The sequence below is a fragment of the Hippichthys cyanospilos genome, chromosome 15 (genome assembly GCF_059441005.1).
Source record: "Hippichthys cyanospilos isolate Australia breed blue-spotted pipefish chromosome 15, RoL_Hcya_1.0, whole genome shotgun sequence".
NCBI classification, from domain to species: Eukaryota; Metazoa; Chordata; class Actinopteri; order Syngnathiformes; family Syngnathidae; genus Hippichthys; species Hippichthys cyanospilos.
In genome coordinates this window covers 16,758,391-16,779,407 of record NC_142383.1, presented here as the reverse complement: position 1 = coordinate 16,779,407, position 21,017 = coordinate 16,758,391, and the positions used below count along the sequence as shown (strand labels likewise).

General features: G+C 42.6%; 2 protein-coding genes across 4 annotated transcripts; both read left to right on the top strand.

The window, feature by feature from the left end:
* The first annotated feature begins 169 nt into the window (after nucleotides 1-169).
* Nucleotides 170-17,184, top strand: c15h2orf42 (chromosome 15 C2orf42 homolog). The gene is made up of 11 exons (XM_088435443.1): nucleotides 170-174; nucleotides 393-534; nucleotides 1,182-1,457; nucleotides 2,187-2,844; nucleotides 2,935-3,054; nucleotides 3,131-3,235; nucleotides 3,583-3,687; nucleotides 3,761-3,858; nucleotides 3,944-4,106; nucleotides 4,185-4,364; nucleotides 17,048-17,184. Exons 1-11 carry the CDS (start codon nucleotides 170-172, stop codon nucleotides 17,050-17,052), a joined length of 1,857 nt encoding a protein of 618 aa, XP_088291569.1. The 3' UTR covers nucleotides 17,053-17,184.
* On the top strand, nucleotides 17,048-19,649 carry LOC148411977 (zinc finger protein 703-B-like). 3 transcript variants are annotated; one of them, XM_088434928.1, is made up of 3 exons: nucleotides 17,048-17,184; nucleotides 17,261-17,545; nucleotides 18,246-19,649. In XM_088434928.1, exons 2-3 carry the CDS (start codon nucleotides 17,357-17,359, stop codon nucleotides 19,428-19,430), a joined length of 1,374 nt encoding a protein of 457 aa, XP_088291054.1. In that variant the 5' UTR covers nucleotides 17,048-17,184; nucleotides 17,261-17,356; the 3' UTR covers nucleotides 19,431-19,649. The 3 variants fall into 3 exon arrangements, with proteins under 3 accessions (XP_088291054.1, XP_088291056.1, XP_088291053.1); XM_088434930.1 differs by having other exon boundaries at nucleotides 17,078-17,260; nucleotides 17,382-17,545; XM_088434927.1 differs by having other exon boundaries at nucleotides 17,078-17,545.
* Nucleotides 19,650-21,017: the final 1,368 nt, after the last annotated feature.

The following is a 21,017-nucleotide window of genomic DNA, read 5'->3' as shown; positions in this document are numbered from 1 at the left end:
TGAGAGTGAATCATAACAGTGCACGTATGCTCCCTAGTGGACGTGATTGGTAATTGCAGCTTCCTAATCATTTGCAGCAGGTGTGTTGTTGAGAGAAAACCGGAAAAGATGGAGGATACCGGTGCTCGAGGAATGGATTTCGTCATCTGCATATTGTGATGTTTCTGAAATGACGTACACTTGCCTTAATGTTTTGGATGATTTATGTGAATACTTTAAAATTTAGCTTTTGTTTTGAGCCAAGCTGCTGAGAACACATGTTAGTAGTGTTTTTTTTTAAAGGTGTGAGGGGGAAAAGGTGAACCTTCAAAGACGGAAATGACAGCGGCCGTCAGTGTTTGAAACCAACTACTAGTCCCATGATTCAACACTCCTTGAATCACCGCCCACAGTGTTCACGTGACTTTCTTTGACCAATCCGGAGTGTCGTTACAGGCGCAATGCGGGTGTTGGGATGTAAGGAACAATGGCGACGGCCGAGCAATTCTGGGGGCTGAAATTGAGCCCCCGTTTAACCAAAGAGGAGCTTTTCAGGTAATTGAAGCGTCATTTAGCCATTGTGATCACATACATGCTTGTGGTTACTGCAAAAATAACTGCCTAAGATATATTTTTCCTTTGGTAGGTCGTAACAACAAAAATACTCGGGACTAGTGGTTGGCACGACTGACACACAGTCTTTGGTTCGGGGTTCGAATGTCAGTTGTATGTTCTTCGCCCTCGCGTGAGTTTGAAAGGCTACTTTCACTGTTAGGAGCCATTTTACAATGTAACTGTTTTCCCGAACCTCTATTTTAACGATGCCAAAATGTAAGTTTAATGACTTGGTAGTAGTTTATGATTTAGGTACTCTACCGCCATCTCGTGGCATCGATTTGGAATTACAAAATCGTATGGGTGTGTGTATTCGGGGAGGGGGGCATCTTATTTATTCATTTACTCAAACTTATTCAAGCCTGCAGAGCTTGTCCAAGTGAAGGTCCACCTAAATGCCATCAGGTGGTTCACGTTCAGGAGTAGAGGATGAGTTAATGATTCCAAACACAGCCTACACGTGTTTATTTTGCTCTCTCCCCATTCAGAATCCAATCGCATCCCTCTTGACCAATCACAAAATGCAAGGCATGTCCCGGGCGCCCATCATCCCATCATTATCCGCCACTCCGCTTGCTGTCAAACAGAGGGATGTCTGCACCAAGGCGCCGGCATCCGTCGTGACCCCGGCCTTCCTTTCCAACTTGGGGAGGGCCACCCTGCGAGGCATCCGCAAGTGTCCCCGTTGCGGCGTCTACAACGGCACCCGAGGGCTCAGCTGTAAGAACAAGGTGTGCGGGATATCACTTCGAAACGCCACCTCAGGGACCAGAGGCGGCCGTAAGGGCGGCGTGGAGGCGGTTCAAGTAATCATTGACAGCGAAGAGCGAGACATAAAGGAGCGAGATGATGGCGGAGTTAAGGTTGGTGGAAAATGTATAGTACTCGTTAACGCCCGTTGGTGGATATAGACAACAAAGATTCATTTTTACTCGACTGAGATTTTGTTGAAAAAAGTACATTCTTACTTAAAATTGCTGTTGTATTTATTATATATCTTCAACAATCTGTGCATACAATAATATTCTCAAGCAAGCATTTCTATTCCTTCTTTTAATTGCACCACATGCCTCAAAGTAGACCTCAATGTTTCCTTTGTGGTTCTAGAGCTGCTCTGCAAAGCATTTTGGGATGAAAAATAATTTGAAAAAGTGCCGTTTTGTCTTATTATTTATTAAACTTGGAAGCTAGATTTTAAGTGGTATATATTTAACCCAGCAACTCAAGATAGATTGTGTAAATCATCTTATTTATGACGCATCTGCCAACGAATTTCATAACTAATGCCAATGTTTATCGGTGTGAAGCTTCACAAAGGCATATTAAGTTTTGGAAAAGAATCACTACATTACAAGTTAACTGTAGGTTGGTTCATGTACCAATTAATTTGCTCTTAATTTGAAAAGAAAAGGTACTATTGCTGATTCTCACATAAACTTCAATTGAATCTCAAGTACCCCTTGGCGCACTTTCACATATCTACACCCATTAAAGAACCACTGATTTAAATGACAGCGAAGGCGAGAAAGATTGATTAAATCATATCGATGCTCATTCAGAAAGATATTTCATCTCTAGTACATCCACGACAGGTGTTTTCTGTGTGCCATCGAGTATGTGGTTCCGCCCAGCTGGGCTTCGTGGAGCTGTCCCCTACCGACGCCGCCATCTCCACGAGCGAGCGGGACCCCCTACTGTCACAGATCAACATGGGCCGCTGCTTCATGCCGGGCTGCGGGCAGGATTTGAGGTCCGACCGGGCCGAGTCGGACGCCCTCTGCGTCCACATCAAGACCGCCGTTGAATGCCGCCGCTTCGCTGTCCCGCTCAGTGTCAAAAGCTCCGCCCTAGAGGCGCTGACGACCTCCGTGCGGGCCAAGGAGGATCTGTGGAGCCTGGCCACAAAGTCCCCGGGGCCACTGGTGCAGAGGGTCTCCAGGGACACGCTGGTGGTCAAATGCCGACCTGTTTCCGCGCACCCCCTGGGCCTTCTGCACCTGACGGTGGGTGGTGGCGGGGGACCGTCCGAGGTGGCGAAAAGCGGCAAGAGGACCCGGCAGACGGCCGCGACACAGCAGCAGGCGGCGTTTCGCTGCGCCTGCCGCCCAAGGAGGGCCGAGGCCTCGCGCGCCATTCACAGCTCGGACCCTTCGCTTCCCTGTCTGCACTTCTACGCCTGCGTCTGCGCTTTCGCCAGCGATGAAAAACTGGCGTCAGAATTTGCCGCCTTTATCAACTCTGCGACAGCTGGTACGAATTGGATCGGTCTTTACGCTTAAAAAGGCATGGAAGGGAACTTAAAACTTCCGATTAACTGATGGGATGTTTCGTGTCTTTTAGATGTCCTTCCTAGCCCAGCCAGCAGAGTCCGTGTTCCCTGCGAGAGGCCTCCTCTTCCCACGGAACCCATCAAATATCTCCACAAAGCCAAAAAACTGCGGCTGGATGAACCTCTTTCGGGTACTAGTCCAAATCTTTTGGGACTTTTTTTTTTCTTCTCTGCTTTATTCCTGCCACTTCATCCACCACGTCTCAGGTGGCGGTCAGGTGGTGGACGAGGCCTCTGTGGCCATGAGTTTCCACCAGTGGTTGGCCGGCGTCACAGAGAGGATTCAGCAGACTATGCACTACCAGTTTGATGGTAGGTAATGACCAGTATAGACCACCCTCCATTATGGATTCCAAACATGTTTTTGTGGGAAAAATATTCCAGTGTTCTCATTTGACACTTTGGCAGTATTTTTACCATTTTTGGTCATTTTCTTCTACATCATTTGACACCATCTGGGTGAAATTTCAGCTCCCCGGTGTCTTATTTATAATGCGTTCCCTTTGATGTGAAATGCCTCTAAAGTAAAGTGTGTTCTGACAAGGCAGATGAATTCTCCTTTTAATAAAAGACGTTTGACTCAGGTTGTTTTCTTTGTCTCCAGTCTCGCCTATTGATCACATAGTGTAACTGGATTTTTTTGTTTCTTTCCTCCACAGGAAAGCCGGAGCCTCTGGTTTACTACATCCCGCAGCACTTCTTCAACGCCCTGCAGCACCGTCTGTCATTGGGCTCCAAGAGACGACTGCCCAACTTCACCACAGGTGCGTTATTTCAATCATGTTAATCGCTAACCAGTGGTATGCCGGACCCGATGTGTTTCAACGTCCACTTCAGAGCCGGAGAGGAATGGAGGCGTCACTCACGGCTCTTCTAAGTACACCTGGCACATCACCAACCTTGCACAGGTCAAACGCATCTTTGACACCCCCGAGGTACAGTGAACACCCACCAAATGACCACCCTCATGTTCAATCGTGGTCACGTCTCTGGTCCGCACTCCCGTCGTCTGTCCGCCAGTTGCAGTTGGAGCTCACTCAGAGTTTTGTCCGAAACGTGGACGGTTCCTACTCTCGCTTCCACTGTCCTCAACCTCCGCCCAAACCTGAGCCACCAGATGGGATCAGGACAGATAGGACGCTACCCATTCGACCCATGGAGCTTCGCACCTTCCTCAAAGTTGGTGAGTCGCTCATATGTTAATTAGCATTAGCATCCCTAGCGCATGTTTGAACAGATTTTTCATCTCTGGCCTGACCAGGGCCTGGCTCGGATGACCCAGAGGACCCCGGCCCCCTTGTCATTGAGTGGACCCCTGAAGCACTTCCACACTGCCACATGGGTGAGCTGAGGATCCTCTACCAGTTTGGACACCAGCAGAGCGGACAGCTACTGGAATGTCGGGAGAAAGACGGTCACAGCACAACAGGACGTGTCAAAAGTGAGTAATACAAAAACATAATAACGTGTATAATTTCATAATAATAACTAAAATATATTATTATTATTAACTACTAAAAAGGTGTTTTAAATAAATGTGTCAGTCTTCCAAGCAAGATCTTAAAATCTTTGCCAGCAGGTGGCGCCACTATCCTGCCCTTTCAATAGCCTTGGCAGGTTTCGTGCACTTTGTGTTGGCTGAAACAAGACAAAATGGGATGCTATTGGATACTTGTTGGGCATGTTAGCATGTAGCACATTTAGCTGACATGATACCTTTTCCCGTAGAAGCTGGTTTCAAACTTGTTTGAACTTGTTTTAATTACTTGCACGCTGCCACTGTTGTGTTGTTATCATTAGATCATTAGCATGTGCTTCTTTTTTATTGTTTTGCCAATGGCTTGTCAACTGGGGGTGTCAGACTTTTATGCTGGCCACATACGAGGTGCAGGTTCACTTCCATATTTTTCATCTTCTTATTAGCATTAGCATCATTAGCATACACTTATGTTTTGTTGAAACAACAGCTCATCCTGTGTCAGCACATGTTCACGATTCATCACCGTCAATATCCGGATCAACAGACGTAATCAAACAGCATTAGCATATATTTTTTTTTTTTGGCAATAGTATATCTCATATCTGGTCTTTCACTCTTCATTAAGGGATTAAGGACCGCATTGACTTTATGAGTGTCAATCCATCATGGTCATTTGATTATTAGCATTAGCACCATTAGCCTGTATTATATTTTCACAGAATACATTTTCAGTATGCGTTATCTTGCGCAAGGGTGTTGGCATAATTTATTGTGAGCATGGGTACCGGTCACCTCCATCATGGTCATTTCGTTGTTAGCATTAGCATCATTAGCATATGTCAGACGTTTCGATTTTCCTTGGACCATCCTTACATTGGAGTTATTTCTAGCATTAGCATCATTAGCTCGTGTTTGATTTCATACTTCGTTCTCATTCTATTGTTAGCATTAGCATCATTAGCACGCATTTAGTTTTTGGCGATTTGGGCAGTCGTTGAACTTGTTTTGACACCTGTTTAGTTTATCGTAAGAGAAAAGAAAACCTCGGGAGGCCTTAACAGGAAGCAGGCTAGCTTTTGGGCTTTTGCCTGGAATGTGGTTGGCTTAACACAAAGATTTTATAATTGTGGTTATCACACCATTGTCTTTGTTTGACTTTTTGACCTGATGAAATAATTATATAGGCGAAAACGATGACCTGCTTCCCAAACGAAAATAGCTCCTTTGTTTTCGTAACATTACGGGACAGGAACAGTGCATTTCCAAAGTAAGAGCAAATTAACTAGAACAGGAAACAATTGATTTTTTAAATGTGACTATTGACTTGGAACAATGTTTTATTTTGTTTTGTGTTTAACTTTGGGTTGCACTCTGGTGAATGGGATTGGTCTTACACCATTTGTAACGTTTTCTAGGAGAGTAATTTAAAGTCTTGTAGCTTCATTTTAGTTTAACTGGCTAACCATTTTTTTCTTACACACGTATGACAAAACGTAACCTAAAGTTTTGTCCGAACAGTCATTCAAGGATTTATGGTAGATAATGTTCTCCATTACGAAGACAAAGTCCCCTCCTATCCTACCGTCCATCTTAGACCACTTTCTCGCTCCTCCATCTTGTTATTTTTCCCCGCCTGCTGATTGGTCAGCGCATTGACGAGCATCGCTCGTTCTCCTCCGTCGCCGCCACATATTGCTTCATTCGTCACAAATGGCGGACAATCGATGGCGGCCCTCGGGTCCTCTCATCCCGCTTCCTCTTCCGCACACACGCAAAAAAAAAAACAAAATTAAAAATGAATGATTGAATACTGATTCTAATGTATTGCACGTCAGTGTTTAATAACACAATCAAAACAAACATTAAATGGAAATGGGTCGAACTAAAAGTTTGGCCTTTGTCGGTTTAGCTAGAAAAATCCGCCTTTGTCTTTTTCTCGCAAAAAAATTCTTCGAACCGGCGCACCTCCCCCTCCGATTGGTCGTCATTGTTCACAAACAGCCGACAACGTTTACGACAGGTGTCTTGACGTGTTTTCGGTCTGCGTAACGTCTGCTTTACGAGAACTCCCCGCCGCCCCTCCCACTCTGCGCCGTTTACGAGGACAGATGGCGGCCATGTTTAATCACCTACTGTCTGTTTGACATCAAAGTCTCTCATTAAACGGTCTCTTCTTCTTTTCTTTTTTTTTTAAATGGTAAAAATCAGTCTGGTCCATTTGCTGACCGCAGTAAAAGTGTTTTTGCAGGTTGATTTTGTTTGCGCTAACTGTGCTGTCCCGCTTTATGGCACGCTGTAAAAGAGTCCACACTGGCTGTATCTTATTTTATTTGGGCTCTCAGTTAAAGAGGGAGATTACGCTCGTGAATAACATTTGCTTTATTGATGTTTTTTTCCCCAGCGCTATGCTAGCTCAAAAAACTAGCCTGCATCTGAATGCTGCCTAGCAACAAGGTACTGCCTATAGAAATCCGCGAATATTACGAAAATCTTTGAGTACCCGATTTACCACGTTTTGCAAAAAATAATTACGTGAGATGCCCCAAGATGGCGGCAAAGCACTATTTTTATATTAGACGGGGTTTTGCTCTAATAGAAACTCTTCCTCTGTATGTCCTGTATGTCCTTGTCCTCCTTTGTCCTTGAGCTCCTCTCCTAATGCCAATTTAGTTCCTTAGCACTAAGCCGGCACCAATGCAATATTTTATATCGGACAGGACCTCAGACTCTCTCACAGAAGCTTGGCACCAAAGCACTACTTTTAGACGAGGCTTTGTTCTGTCTAATAAAGAGTTCTACTGCACACTTCGACATAGTTTCTTGGAGCCAAGATACCACAAAATGGCGTCAAAGCACTTAATATTAGACAGATTTTTGCTATGTCTCATAGAAGTTCCTTTGCACCAAGGCGGCGCCATGTCAGCGTTTTTTGTCCGAGTCATCTTCCAAAAAATTAAACCTTTATTCTGGTAGCAGGGAAATTCGGATGTGGGTTTATAGACTATCTGAAATGTCAGAATGGATCATATAAGTGGCTAGTTTTAGGGGGGGAAAGGTGGTGCGCGAAGATAAGATAGCGAAAAGGAAGAAGAAAAAGAGAAGGAACGAAAGGTCATTTGAGACTGGACGAGTAAGTTCTGACAGCGGCCCATTCATCGTCCGTGCTACGAGAGACAAACTGCTGGCACATGAAGACAGGGGCCATAAATCAATCACGCACACTGCACACATACACAGGCGGATTTTACAAGCCTTCTTTAATGACTTTTTCGGACATCTGGATGTCCCAAATATTCGCTTTAGCCATTTTAAGGTGGAGTTATAATCCGTCATCTCTTTACCTTGTTTATACCAATAGTAAGTTTTTAATATTTGATATAAAAATGAAATTACTCATCAAAAACTATGGCCCACCCTTTGTATAGCATTTTTAGTAATGTACAATTTAATGTTTTAATTGATATTTATTTTTGATACAACAAATCTTTACTGTTTAATTTCATCTGATCTATTTTATTATTTATTTTATTTTATATTTATTTTTTGCCCTCATAATTGATAACTTGGTCATGAAGTGGTTTTTGCACATTGTTTGTAATTTTTTTTTTTTTTTTTATACCAGTGGCTCTCAACAACAGTGCTGTAGTAGCATATTTTTTTATCGTGTAACATAATTTGTCTTTTTTACTGACTCATCTGCTGGAAAATGCTGCCCCTAATAACAATGTGCAGCCATATAAAACTACAAAACCAAGGCATACAATATTTTGCAAAGAAGTCACCATTACACAATTTAGCAATGATTTTCTTCATGTTTTAATTGATTTGCTCTCAACTCGAAAATGTTTAGTTCCTATCCCTTGATTAAAAAGCCTTAAATGACCTACAGAAATCTGTTAAAATCTCATGTACCCCAAGTGCCTTCAAGTGGCCCCAGTGGTACCAATACACCTAACTGATGTTTTATATCATAATCTTATTTATTACGCTAAATGCTTATAATTTTTCTTTGTTAATTCAAATCTGCGGAAGGTGGAATTGGCCCACTCTTGTAGCGCACAATCAGGAATAGCTCTGAAGACAATAATTAACTGCCTTTTTTTAAAAAATATTGTAACTATACCCTGAGTTTGACTAGTATAATCTTTTAAAAAAATTAAAAAAAAGAAGAAGAAGAATGGAGTTAGCCCACGATTGTTGTCAGTGGCTCAATTAGATGCTGACAAAGACGTTTAGTTTGTTTGCTTAGTGGAGTACCGCGTCGAGAAAAGGGCTCTAACCAATACGGACTTTTGAGAACATCCCGTTCCGAGTTGTGGCGGTGGTAAGGCACAATTCCTAAAATAAGATTGCGGCGAAGGGCGGCGGGATCAAATATTCCCATTTGGATTTTCCGCTGGAAAGTGGCACTTTCAGGTTGCCAAGGTCGCCACCGCTGATGTTCTTTTTCTCTCTCGCTCTACGGCTTCTGTCAAAGCTTCCACTTTCCTCCCAGCGGCTAGAGAGTGGCGAGTGTTAGTTCCTCTTGGATGCGTGCTGACCTCCGTCGTGGCGTGGGTGGCGTGTTTTCACCTCCCAGGGTCCTTTGGATCATCTCATTTGTCGTCGTTTCGAATTCGATCGGTGCGTCGCATTTGGAGTGAACCATCGTGAAATTTTAGTATGTAGAAAATGGATGAATGAATTATGTCGTCATTTTGTTGGAATTAGCATAATTGATTTGAATTGTATCATAAATGGACTTAATCGCAGTGTATCGGAGTTAATTATTTTGTCATTGGATTCATTAGTATCATAATTGCAAGGAATTGCAACTAAAGTGAATTATATCATAATTTTATTCATCTGTATTGCCAACAGAAAGAATCGTGTCATACTTGGATTATTTTGTATAATGAATTAGGTTAATTGGATCACATCATTTTAATGAATTGTATTGTCATTTAAATCCGTCATATAGGAGTTTTTGATAATTATGTCATTATTGGACTGAATAATATCATGACTAGAGGGAAGCATTTTTGAAATGAATTACCATAATTTTACTTAGAGTGAATCGCGTCATATTTGTATTTAGTCGAATTATATTTTAATGGTAATTTTGTCAAAACTGGACCGAATAAGTAACTGAATTCAATTGTGTCGTAATTTGATTGAATCGTAGCAACAGGAGTGAATTACGATAATTGAAGAGAACCGTATCATTGTTGAACTAAATCGTATTGTAAGTGGAATGGATCTTATCGTAACAGGAGTTCATCGTATCATATTTGGACTAAGCAGTATCGTAATTGGAATAAATCATAACTGGACTAAATCGTATCGTGATGGGACTGAGTCATATTTCAATTGCACTAAGTAGCATCGTAATCATAGTTAAGTGTATCTTATTATGTTTAAAGTTTAAAACAATAATCGTTATTGCGTCTTGGCTAGTAGTCAAAATGTCCTTTGCACCTTCTACGTTCAAGCAAAGCGGCCGTGACACCGACAAAGCCGTCATCGCCGTTTCCACGACAACAACTTGCCGCCATTGCGGTCCACTTCCTCTCACTCACGCCAGACAGGAAGTAAGGTCGTAACCCCTTCCTGTATGTGGACAGGAGCTTTCTACAGCTTCTTTCATGTGATATCGCGCTTCCCGCTTGGACGGCTGTCAGGACATGAGTCCACTGGGATACAAGGACATGCACACAAGGACTCAAGTGTACTAGGACACAATGAGGCTAAGACAAAAGTATTGGATTGGATTGAAAACGTAAACATTTTCACTCTGACACAAGTATCAAGGACACGAGTCCGTGAGGACACATGTGGACAAGTACTATATTTAAGGATCCGAGTCAATTTAGGACACAAGGATGGTTGGACATAAACTTAGTGTGTCCAGAGACCTAGTTTCACTTGGACACAAGTCCATTTGGACACACAGTTCTCTTTGGACACCAGCACACTAGAAAATAAGTGTACCAGAACACAAGTGCACAATCCACTCAGACACAAGGATTCTAGGATGCAATATGACAACCTAAGTCCACTAGCACACAAGCACAGTAGATTGGACGCACAAGTCTTCTAGGGACACTTGACACTAGGACACAAGTAGACAAGTGCTCAATGCCTTAAACCCACTAGGACACAGTAATGCTAAGATGCAATTACACAAGTGCACAGAGACAGAGATCCACTAGGACACAAGTCCATTCGGAAAGATAAATCTCTTTGGACACAAGTACACTAGGAAATACGTCTAGTAGGACAAAAGTAGACAAGTGGGCGAGGTTGGACTGTACTCGCATTTTCGAGTCACGCTCTAAAGTGTAGTAAAGTCGGTGCCCAGCGGAGTTCACGGTCAATCTGGAATGTTTTTGTGTCCCGCCGCGAACTCTCTCCCGTCCGGCCTCTTCTCTCGTCTGTTTTTCATCTGCGCCGTTGATTTACGCCGCCGATTTCCTCGCTTCCCGTCGCAATAGATTTATGGGTCCTCGAGTGCCGCGGGACCGATTGGCTCCGAGGCGTCACGGCCACATGTGCTTGGCGAGTGAAAGATGGCCACCGCGGTTGCTTTTCCTTTCATTTGTTTATCTTTGATGTTTTGTGCCGCAATTCTCTGTGACAGAGAAAACGCCGTGTCCACTTATGAGGTGGCTTACGGGACAAAAATGAAACAAAAGCAACATGGAATCTGGTTAAAGTGTCAATCATGAGGAGAACCACAAAAAAGATTCAAAAAGCCATGCTCAAAAGAAATCCGCCATTTTGATATCTACTATATCAGCAAATTCCTTTGCAAAGCTAAGTTGTCCTCCAAATCTTGTCCAATGGACTTGGAACCGTGTATGCAAGACAAATGGTTCTCAAATGGGGGTACTTCATTCACCTCTGGGGATACGTGAAATTCTGATAAGGTTTCTGCGAAAACAAAGCTCATTTAATGCTTATTAATGGCGTGACAGGAACACTACATTTTCGTATTAAGAACAAATTAATTGGAACGTGTAGCAATTTTTTTTTTTTTTCCTTTTAATGCTAAGTTGCGCTATTGTAATTTCTTTGCAACACTTTGCATGGTTTTATTTTGTTGGGTTTTATACGGACGCACATTGTCATCAGTGACAATTTTTCTGGCAGACAAGCCAGAGAAATATTTTTTTAGACAAGTAGCCACTAACCAGCACAAAGCATTTTTGAATGGGGAAAAAATAAATCAAAGTGTCGTTTGTGCCAGAATTATTAATCTTTGGAACTACATTTCTAGTGGTATCTCTTGGCGTATTTTATTCAGCAGCTCCAGAAGATAGGGCGTATAACATCTGTTTTATTTATGGCTCGTCTGCCACAAAATTACGCAAAAAATAAATAGACACAAAATTTTGCAAAGGAGACAATGACACAGTTAACCAATAAGTTGATTCATGTTCCAATGACTTTGTTCTTAATTTGAAAAGAAAAATATCTGATGTTCCTGTTATGGCAGAAACCTGATTAATAAATCTAAATATTTATATAATATATAAACCAAAAAAATGTTTACATTCACGCAGCGCCTTAAATGCATTTGCGAACTGCTGCATTGCACGAGTTAGACTTTCGGCTGAAAAATATTTCGCAGGGCTACGTCATTAAAAAAACGGAAACGAAACACTGTGACAAATATCCGACGCTAAATTCCGAAAATACCCGACCGTTTTCGACCGGGGGCAGAGAATGGCCGCGGACTTTGACGAACAAAAGACATTTCGTTGGTTCGGCATCTTGCTGGGAAGTTTGCGCCACAGACGGCGCGTCAAGCACAAGTCAGCTTAATTAAGACATAATTGCGATAATGTCATAATGATCGGCCCATCATTGTTTTTCCAAGCCGCGCCAACGGAAGACGAGTCAAGAATGCCGTCGGGGCGCGTAACTGACGAGTCGCGGTGGCGGGAAGTTGGAGCTTTCGCAGACAGCTATGAACTAATTGCGACGTTTTGACGTTGACGGACGACGCCTTGCCTCTCATGTCACCGCCCCGCTTGTCAATCAAAATCCACGATGGGTATAATTTGCTCAAAAAGACTTAAGAAAATGGCTACTGATATCCTTTGATTGATTGTGTGATGTTTTCGTGTCGCTAATGTGCGCGGACTAACAACATTAGCTAAACAAATATGTTAACATCTGTTATTGCACTTTTATTTATTCACAGTAGATGACACTAAAGCGCAGAGCTAACACAAAAACACGTGAATTGCAATCACTTTGAGGACCGTAGTCAGAAAAGACGTCAGTTTTTTTTTTTTTTATCTTAAACCTATTAAACACAGTAAAAGTAAATAAAGCAAGTAGTTACACTTTGTCTATAATATAGACTTTAAATGTATAACGTTGTACATTTAGTAGTTAAACTACTGGTACTTTTACTACCTAAAGTAATCAATTACTTCAGTAAGTAATTTATGACTTTAGTACTTAAATAATTAAACTAATTAAGTACATTATACATTTTTAACTTTTGGTACCTTGGTACCTAAAGATTTCTACTTAATTTGATTACTTTATCACTAAAATAATCAATTACTTTGGTAATTTTAGTTTAAATACTAGTTAAAATACTAGTATTTTTTAATACCTAAAATCATTGATTACTTTGGTACTTTTGTACCAGAGTTAGTAATTACTTAAGAAATTAATTCATTAAATTGACCAGTTTCCTTTGGAGTTTTTGTACCTATATGTAAACACTTTAGTTATTTGAAAGAAAAAACTGAAAAGTAATGAGATGAATTAGAATTTTTTTTTCACACCTGTCGAAATATTTGTCGAAATATTTTTAGCCGGCCATAAAAATGCGGATGGCGGGCCGCAAATGGCCCCTGTGCCATAATTTTGACAACTCTGACACAGTACGACAACATTTTGTGCCACTCTTGCCTGTGCCATGATAAACTGCGTAAAATCGCATGCTAACTTTCGTGAGCTAACGCGCTAATTGCTAGCTTGAGCGCTAATTCGATGGCAATCATTTTTAAAAATGCTAATTGCTAATACGATACTAAAAGATGGCTTTAATGCTAATCGATAACTCACTGCTTATCATATGTAAACATTTCTAGCAACCCTGAATTATTAAAAAAAGAAAAGATCAAAACCTGTTAATATACTTACTTTACATCATCAGTCCAGAGACACTGGTTTCTATAAAATAATTGTCAGTGAGATTTGCTTTTCTGCAGTGGGGGCACTGCAAGTTTAGCCATTTTGAAAGTAGTACCAGAGTAAAGTGTTTCAGTGTGAAAGTTTCACGTCATTACAGTAATATCGCCGTTAAAGGAAAAAGGCCGAAAAAGGGCGTTGGTACCATTTTGGCAGAGTACATGGAAATTCAGGCTGGAGATTTTGGCATAGTCACATGCTTCTGTATCATGCACACCACTGGTTCTCACTCTCCTACTTGGAGACCCCCCAAGATAAAGTTTCAGTTTTAACGACTGTAATTTACTCTCCTCATTGCCCCCGAGGGCCACCCCCTGCCTCCCACTCTACCAGAAAAGAACATGCCTGCAGAGTTCCCGCACGCTGGCTCAAAGAAGCACCTGAGAGGACTGTACTCAAACTTTATACGGGGTCAGTCCTCTGCAACAAAAAATAAGTCCGCTTGAAAGAAATATTGTGCTCAGGTTCAACTCAAAAGTGCAAAATTTCATGTCTCTATATGCTTTCTAACACGTCCATGAAGATGCTAGTAACAGCGCTAACGTTTTTACTAAATGTAAAATACCCCATGTACCTGCTAATTCCAAGATAGTTAATATGCTAATCTAAACATCATAAAAGAGCGCAATAAACAGGATTAGTTAAAATTATAGGCGGCCATCAAACATTGGAATTCATCCCCTGAACATGCTAACAACAGCGCTACTAAACATGCTAACATGTTACACGAACATGCTAATTACACCACTCGTTGACATGCTAATATACTCCCACAAAGCATTCAAATTTAAGTGTACTTATGTATTATATTTTACCATTTATAATATACCACTTATGAGGATAATATGCTAATATACCCCACCAAATATTTTAACATAAGCTTTATAAGACGTTTCAGGAACATCCTAATAACAGCACTAGCTAACATGCTAATACTTGAGTGTGTTGTTCTATTCATTTTATGTCATGCAACAATTTTTTTTTTTTTTTTTCCTCAATAAATCACAGATGGCGCACTGCCTATCCCCCGGCATGACATGTAATGGAATGCCAGCCAACCACATTGCCCGCTTATCTCCAACCCGCGGCAAACGCCACTCACCCCCAGCAACATTTTCCACCCCTTGTGATTTTCTTCTTTTATTTTTCTGGGCAGCTGTGTTTATTTGGAATTTATTGGAAGTGTGACAGATGGGCGAACGCAGCACATGATCGAAATTCAGAATAGACGTGTCATGGGAGCTGACTTTGATGTGAAGCGCATGATGCTAACGATACGCTAGCAATGTTCTGTTCACAATGAGCCTCCTGAATGAAAGAGTGAAAAGTTCACAAAGCGCCGGCGGTGCGTGGCTGAAATGTAAAGTGAAGGTTTTGACGTGCGCTTGTAATTCGATCTCACTTGGCTGACGTGCTTTTGGCTCAGTACTACTGTCAACCGTGAAGTTTTTTTTTTTTTTTTTTGGTGGGGGTGTGCAAAACAAAAAAACAACTTCAGCTACTGCCAGAGAGCCGTCGTCTTCTCTGACACAAAATCAACATCGCTATATGCTAAACGTGCTTTTTTTTTTGGCAGTAACAAGGTGGGATTGGGTGTGTTGTGGTGAACAGGGGTGCGCCTAGTCTGTTGCGGTGTGGGAACGAGGAATGTTTCTTTTCAAGTTTGGAAAACAGCTGTGCAAAAAACGTTTTCTAGTTGAATGTCTGTCTTGTGGTGATAGGGGTTGCATTGTTTCAACTCTGTTTCGGTGTAAAAGTGAAGTACAAATGATACTAAACGGTATGATATAATACAGTCAGATACTGACACTATCATACTCTGTGATAGTATAGCACAATATTTTGCAATGTAAAAAGACGAAAAAGAAAAGACGATACAATGTAACACAAAATGATACCAACCAAAATGTCCCGATATTAACCTCGAATATCTGTCCAATGTCAGTCCAAAAAAAGCATGTTTCATTCTTGCTAATATCGTATCAAATGGTACTCCTGGTTAAAATATCGGTATCGTATCAGAGGTGAGAAGTTGTACGATATTTTGCAGTAAAAAGATATTACACTATGATACAATGTTACACAAAATAATACCAAACATGTCCCGATATGATATTGACGTCGGCTATCGGAGTTGTTTAAAAAAAAAAAAGTTGTATCGGGAAACGACTAATAAGAAACAACAGCAAATATTTCCCAAAAATCCGATACTCTACGATAAGTGTTATACGATATTTTGCAATACAAAAAACAATACTTTATGATACAACGTAACACAAAATGATACCAAAAACACTCCCTGATTTAATATAGATATTGGATATCCATCTGTCTGTCTGATATCAGCCAAAAGAAAGGCATGTATCACTTCTGCTAATATGACATTGCTATTTAGCCATTGCCAATCATCCTTTTTTTTTTGCATTGTTCATTTTTTCCCTTTTTATCCCATGCGCTTGACCCGTCTTTAACCGACGCTAAAAATGGACAGCACCATTGACTTTTTTTTTATATTCTTCTCTAAAAAAAAAAAAGAGGGTTCACCACTTTTGCCCAGGCACTCATTATCCCCGTCAGAATTTTTCCCCTCATGAAAGCGTCCCTCCGTGTCCCGCTGCTCCAACGACACAGACGACTCGTAAACGTGTTGTAAACGTGTCCATTTGAGTCCAATACACTCCGCCGCGCTCTCATTTGTTTTTTGGGAAGGAAGGGGGGAAAAAAAATTACGAGCTGTGATAAAAAGGCTTGTGAAAAGCCTTCATCACAACGGGAAAGCCCGCCGGGGGTTTTGCTGCGGATGTGTTTAGGTGCGCCAAATCTTTGGGCGTTAAAAAGGGGGCTTTAGGAAAAGCTACCCTAAAAAATACAAAAAAACATTTTTTATGTAGATTGACAGACATGTTTACATTACTCTCTTTGCAATCTGGTTTGGATCTGAATTAAGTTCATTTTATTATACTGTACATCCACCCTACCAGCCAACCCCTAAATTTAATCATTTTGACGACATTATCAATTTATTGATCTTCACCAACCATTTACATTGCATCTAAATGGGTAACAGGGATCAGATCTGGAATAAAATGTTTCAAAATTAGTTTACAAGTTTATCTCACGATAGAACCGCCCCACATCACCACACAACCCCTAAATTTGATTATTTTAGTGACTTTATCAATGGTTTAATTAATCCTAGCATTTAGATTGCTTCCAAATGGATAATCTGGATCAAATCTGGATTAAAAATATTCCTGTGTTGTACGGTTGGCCAAAGAATGACAAGGGGCTTCCTTGGCCACGTTGTAGCATCGCCCCTGGCTATAATCACTGGCAGTCTCACCAGCATTGACAAAACTTTGTAAAATGCAATTTGTATTAGATGTGGATTTAATTTGACTTTGTTGTAGGTTTGAACTGATCTGAATGTGTGTGTGGGTTTTTTTCAGCGTAAACAACAAACAATCCTCAAAGTGCTGTCACTAGGAGTAAACCAATATCAACAGCAGTATCGTGATCCGTATCGACCCGCCCACTGGCTGCTTTGAAGTCACTCCTGCTTGCTACTCCTGCCTCAGTCAGCTGCGTGAGTCTCTCGCAGCACGTACTCGCCGAGAGGAACCCTTCGGAACTTTCTCACTGGACTCGTGCGACGTGCGCAGGTGAGAACCATCCCCCCCTCTCCCGCCGCACTCGTGACCGCGCATCCTCGAGGGAAGTGAACCGGCGGGACCGTGGATGGATTACGGCCTCGCCCCATGAAATCTTCCCCGTCGCCGGCAGCCACCGAGCGGTCGAAGACGAGCAGTTCGCCCGTCGTCGAACTCCGGGACCTCCGAGCCGAACGGCTGGCGGCGCGCGCGGTCGACATGCTGAGCGCGCACCCGCAGCATTTGATCCGCCCGGAATACCTGCAACCGCTCACGCCGACTTCTGTCACCATCGAGGTACTTACTTGATTGACTGGTCTTTGAACTAAACTAATCATTATCATAGCAAAAATCAGTAACGGTATTATACAGTAACAGTATTATACTTATATACAGTACGATCTATAAAAAGTATAGATTGTTGTGCATTATGCCTCCTCAAAAATTCCTAAAGTAGCAAATGATTAATCTGTGATATTAATATATATATATATATATATATATATATATATATGTGTATGTGTGTGTGTGTGTGTGTGTGTGTGTGTGTGTGTGAGATGTGTAATTAAAAAGTTAGTTCTTGTATTAATTATACAATGTAGTTTGTAATGTATGTCATATTTTTCAACTCGTTTTTTTATTTAGTATTATACAGTACGTACGTGTTGTGTGTTATGCCTGCTCAAAAATTCCTAAAGCAACAAATGATTAAGCTCTAAGGAGAAGGGAGTAAAAAAAATATATATATATATTTATACTGACTTCAAGAATTGTGAGAATGAAGTCTGATTTCTTTCTCATTTGCTTTAAAATGAGAGTGAATTCAGAGTTCCCACTTAAAAGTTTAAATAGTTAGAAACTGTCCCTAATGCTTTTTAACTACAATTGGTTGTATTTTTGAGTATTTAAAAAAACTATACAAAAAAATCAATATGTGCGTATAAGTAGTGTGAATCTAAGCTGTTGCTCAAAAGCAATTCTTATTGGTTGATTCTAGCTGGACGCAAAGAAGAGTCCGCTAGCCCTGCTGGCCCAGACATGCTCGCAGATCGGGAAAGCGGATCCTCCCGCCCCTTCCAAGGAACGCGCCTCTCGCTCAGGCTTGAAGCTTGGAGAAGAGCGCCCCCCTTCTGCGGACAAGTGCAGCTTCAAGCCATACCACAAAGGGGGCGGGGCTCCAGGCGACGAGCAATCGAGCGGTTTGTCGGCTAACGCGGGAGTCAAGGTCCTCGGCGGTACTCACGGGAATACCGGCAAGTCGTACACGCCCCGCCCCTTCTCGCCAAGCTGCGGGACGGGATCGACCCAACCTGCGGGCGCCGTTCCGCCCAACCCCCTGGGCCACTCGCCAAATAGCGAGCGTGAGACTGCGAGCCCGAGCAGCACGAGTAGCGAGTGCAGCGGGGGCGGCGGACGTTGCAAAAAAAACAGCCACGCGAGTCGGCCGACCTCGGAGGATACGCGCCCCGCCCACTTCGGCCCCACCCGCAACTCGGATAACCTAGGCCGCCTTACGCCTATTTCTTTCTACAAGACGGCGCATCCTCTCATCCCCTTGCCCCCGTACAACGTGACCTACCACAGCTCAGTTGCGGGCGCCTACGCCGGCTACCCGCCTCAGTTGGCTCCCAAGCACCCTTGCTCCAGGCCTCTCTCCAGAACCTCGCCGCCGTTCTTCATGCAGGGCCTGTGCCGGGATCCCTACTGCCTCAGCTACCAGACCGTCCCCCACTTGAGCGGCCAAGAACCTTCTAGTCTCAAGGCCAGTTTTCCGTTGGTGTACGCCGCGCACCCGCCGCACCCCTTCTATTCATACGTAGTCCCCAGTGACACCCTCCCCCACATGTGCAAATGGGAGTCGACCCGGGGTCCGTCAGATGAGATACCGTCTCACCTGCGGGCGAACAACACCGTGAACTTAGAGGCGGACCCCAAGGTTCCGTCCTCGGTACCTTCCCCTTGCAGCCAGCATCTGCCCCACATGGGCGTCTCTGGGGGCTCCCTCAGAATGCCGCACAGTTTGGGATTAACTCGCTATCACCCCTACAGTAATAAGGCCCAGTTGCCACCCGGACCGGCGGCGGTCCCCTTGCAGTCCCAGCCTAGCACTGGTCCGTACTACCCGCACTTTGCCCTTTACAACCAAAGGCTGGGACCTGTGTCAACTCTGGGCTACCAGTGACCCCTCTAGGGACTTTCTTTGTTGGGGTGGGACTCTGGAACTTGAGTTTTGGGTTGCACCGAGGGATTGTCAACATACTTTCCAGCACCGTTAAAAGCAGCGAATCTGGGATGTATCTTTTTGACCAATGAAATCCATGTATAACTTTGTCACTCGCGCGCCCGATGCATTCGGACGGCTAACAGCAAAAAGTGAAAATAAATCATTGTTCTTTTTGCACATCTGCTTTGGATTTTCACTGGATTTCACTGACGGCTTATCAGGTCAACTCGCATAAAAGAAAAACACACGTTTTTAAGTCTAATGACGAGATATAAAGTTAACGTAAGATTTAAAGTCCTGACGAGATTTGGAGTAATCATGACGAGATTTAGTCACCGTGGCGAGATTAAAATTCGTCAAGACAAGATTTAAAAGCTCATGATGAGATTTAAAGTCATCATGTTTAGGTTTTAAGTCATTTTGACAACATTTAAAGTCATATTTAGTTGTCGAGATTTAAAATCATGGTGAGATTTTATCAATTAGATTTAGTTCTGATGAGATTTAACGTCATCATGATGAGATTTAAAGTTGTCCCAAGATTTAGTCTTTTATTGGTTAAAGTATTGTAAACAGGAACGTTTTAGCGAGTTACTTATGTACATTTCAGGGGACTCTCACGTTCTGAATCGCATTTCGTGAAATAGATCAAAAATCCGATTCCCACTTTGTCGTCGTCTGTTTTCCATCGCAGACTGCTCTCAGGAGGGCGACTTGCACGGCCGCACACACGCGCACGAGCGCACACACTGACCCCATTGTTGAGAATGAAAAGTCTCCGGAGGACATGCGGGAAGATTTCATCAAGCGTCTCTTTGTTAAGTCACATGACCATCACAGCTGTATTTCCTCGCGGGTATCGGATCCCTATCGGTCGATGTTCGCGGTCAGGGCTCGTTTCATGCTGTCAGACTGCGAGAAAAATAGTTCAGAAATACATTGGAACCCCGTGTGATGCATTCCAACACCTGACACGTAATATAAATGCAACGGACGCAAGCAAAACATATATTGTTAGCCTAGTAGTGCTTTGCGGCGACTCTAAGCTTTATCAATTCATCCATCATTGGTTCCACAATAAGGCCTGTGTGTGTGTGTGAGAGAGAGAGAGAGAGAGAGGTGGGGGTGTTGATGCCCTCCATAAAAAGCGGCCAGATGTGGCTGTGATCTTTCGCAACCATCATGAAGCTGTCATCGGCCTGCCGCAAATACACAAACGCACACAAACATGGAACATGACTCATTTTACCTGGGAAATAAATGACTGTTAGGTCCGCCTCTAGCGGTCCGAACGGGCGAGATAGAACCATCAGGGTTTCAAACTGGGGTCAGCTTCTCAGAGTAGGGTTTTAAACTAGGGTTAGATTCTCAGAAAAAGGGTTTCAAACAGGTTAGGGCTTAGCAGTGTTTGAATTAGTGTTAGGGTATCAAAGTAGGTATTAAACTAGGGTAAGGTTCTCAGAGTAGGGTTTTAAACTAGGGTTAGAAAAGGTTTTAAACAGGTTAGGGTGTTTAAACTATCGTTAGATTTCCAGAACAGGGTTT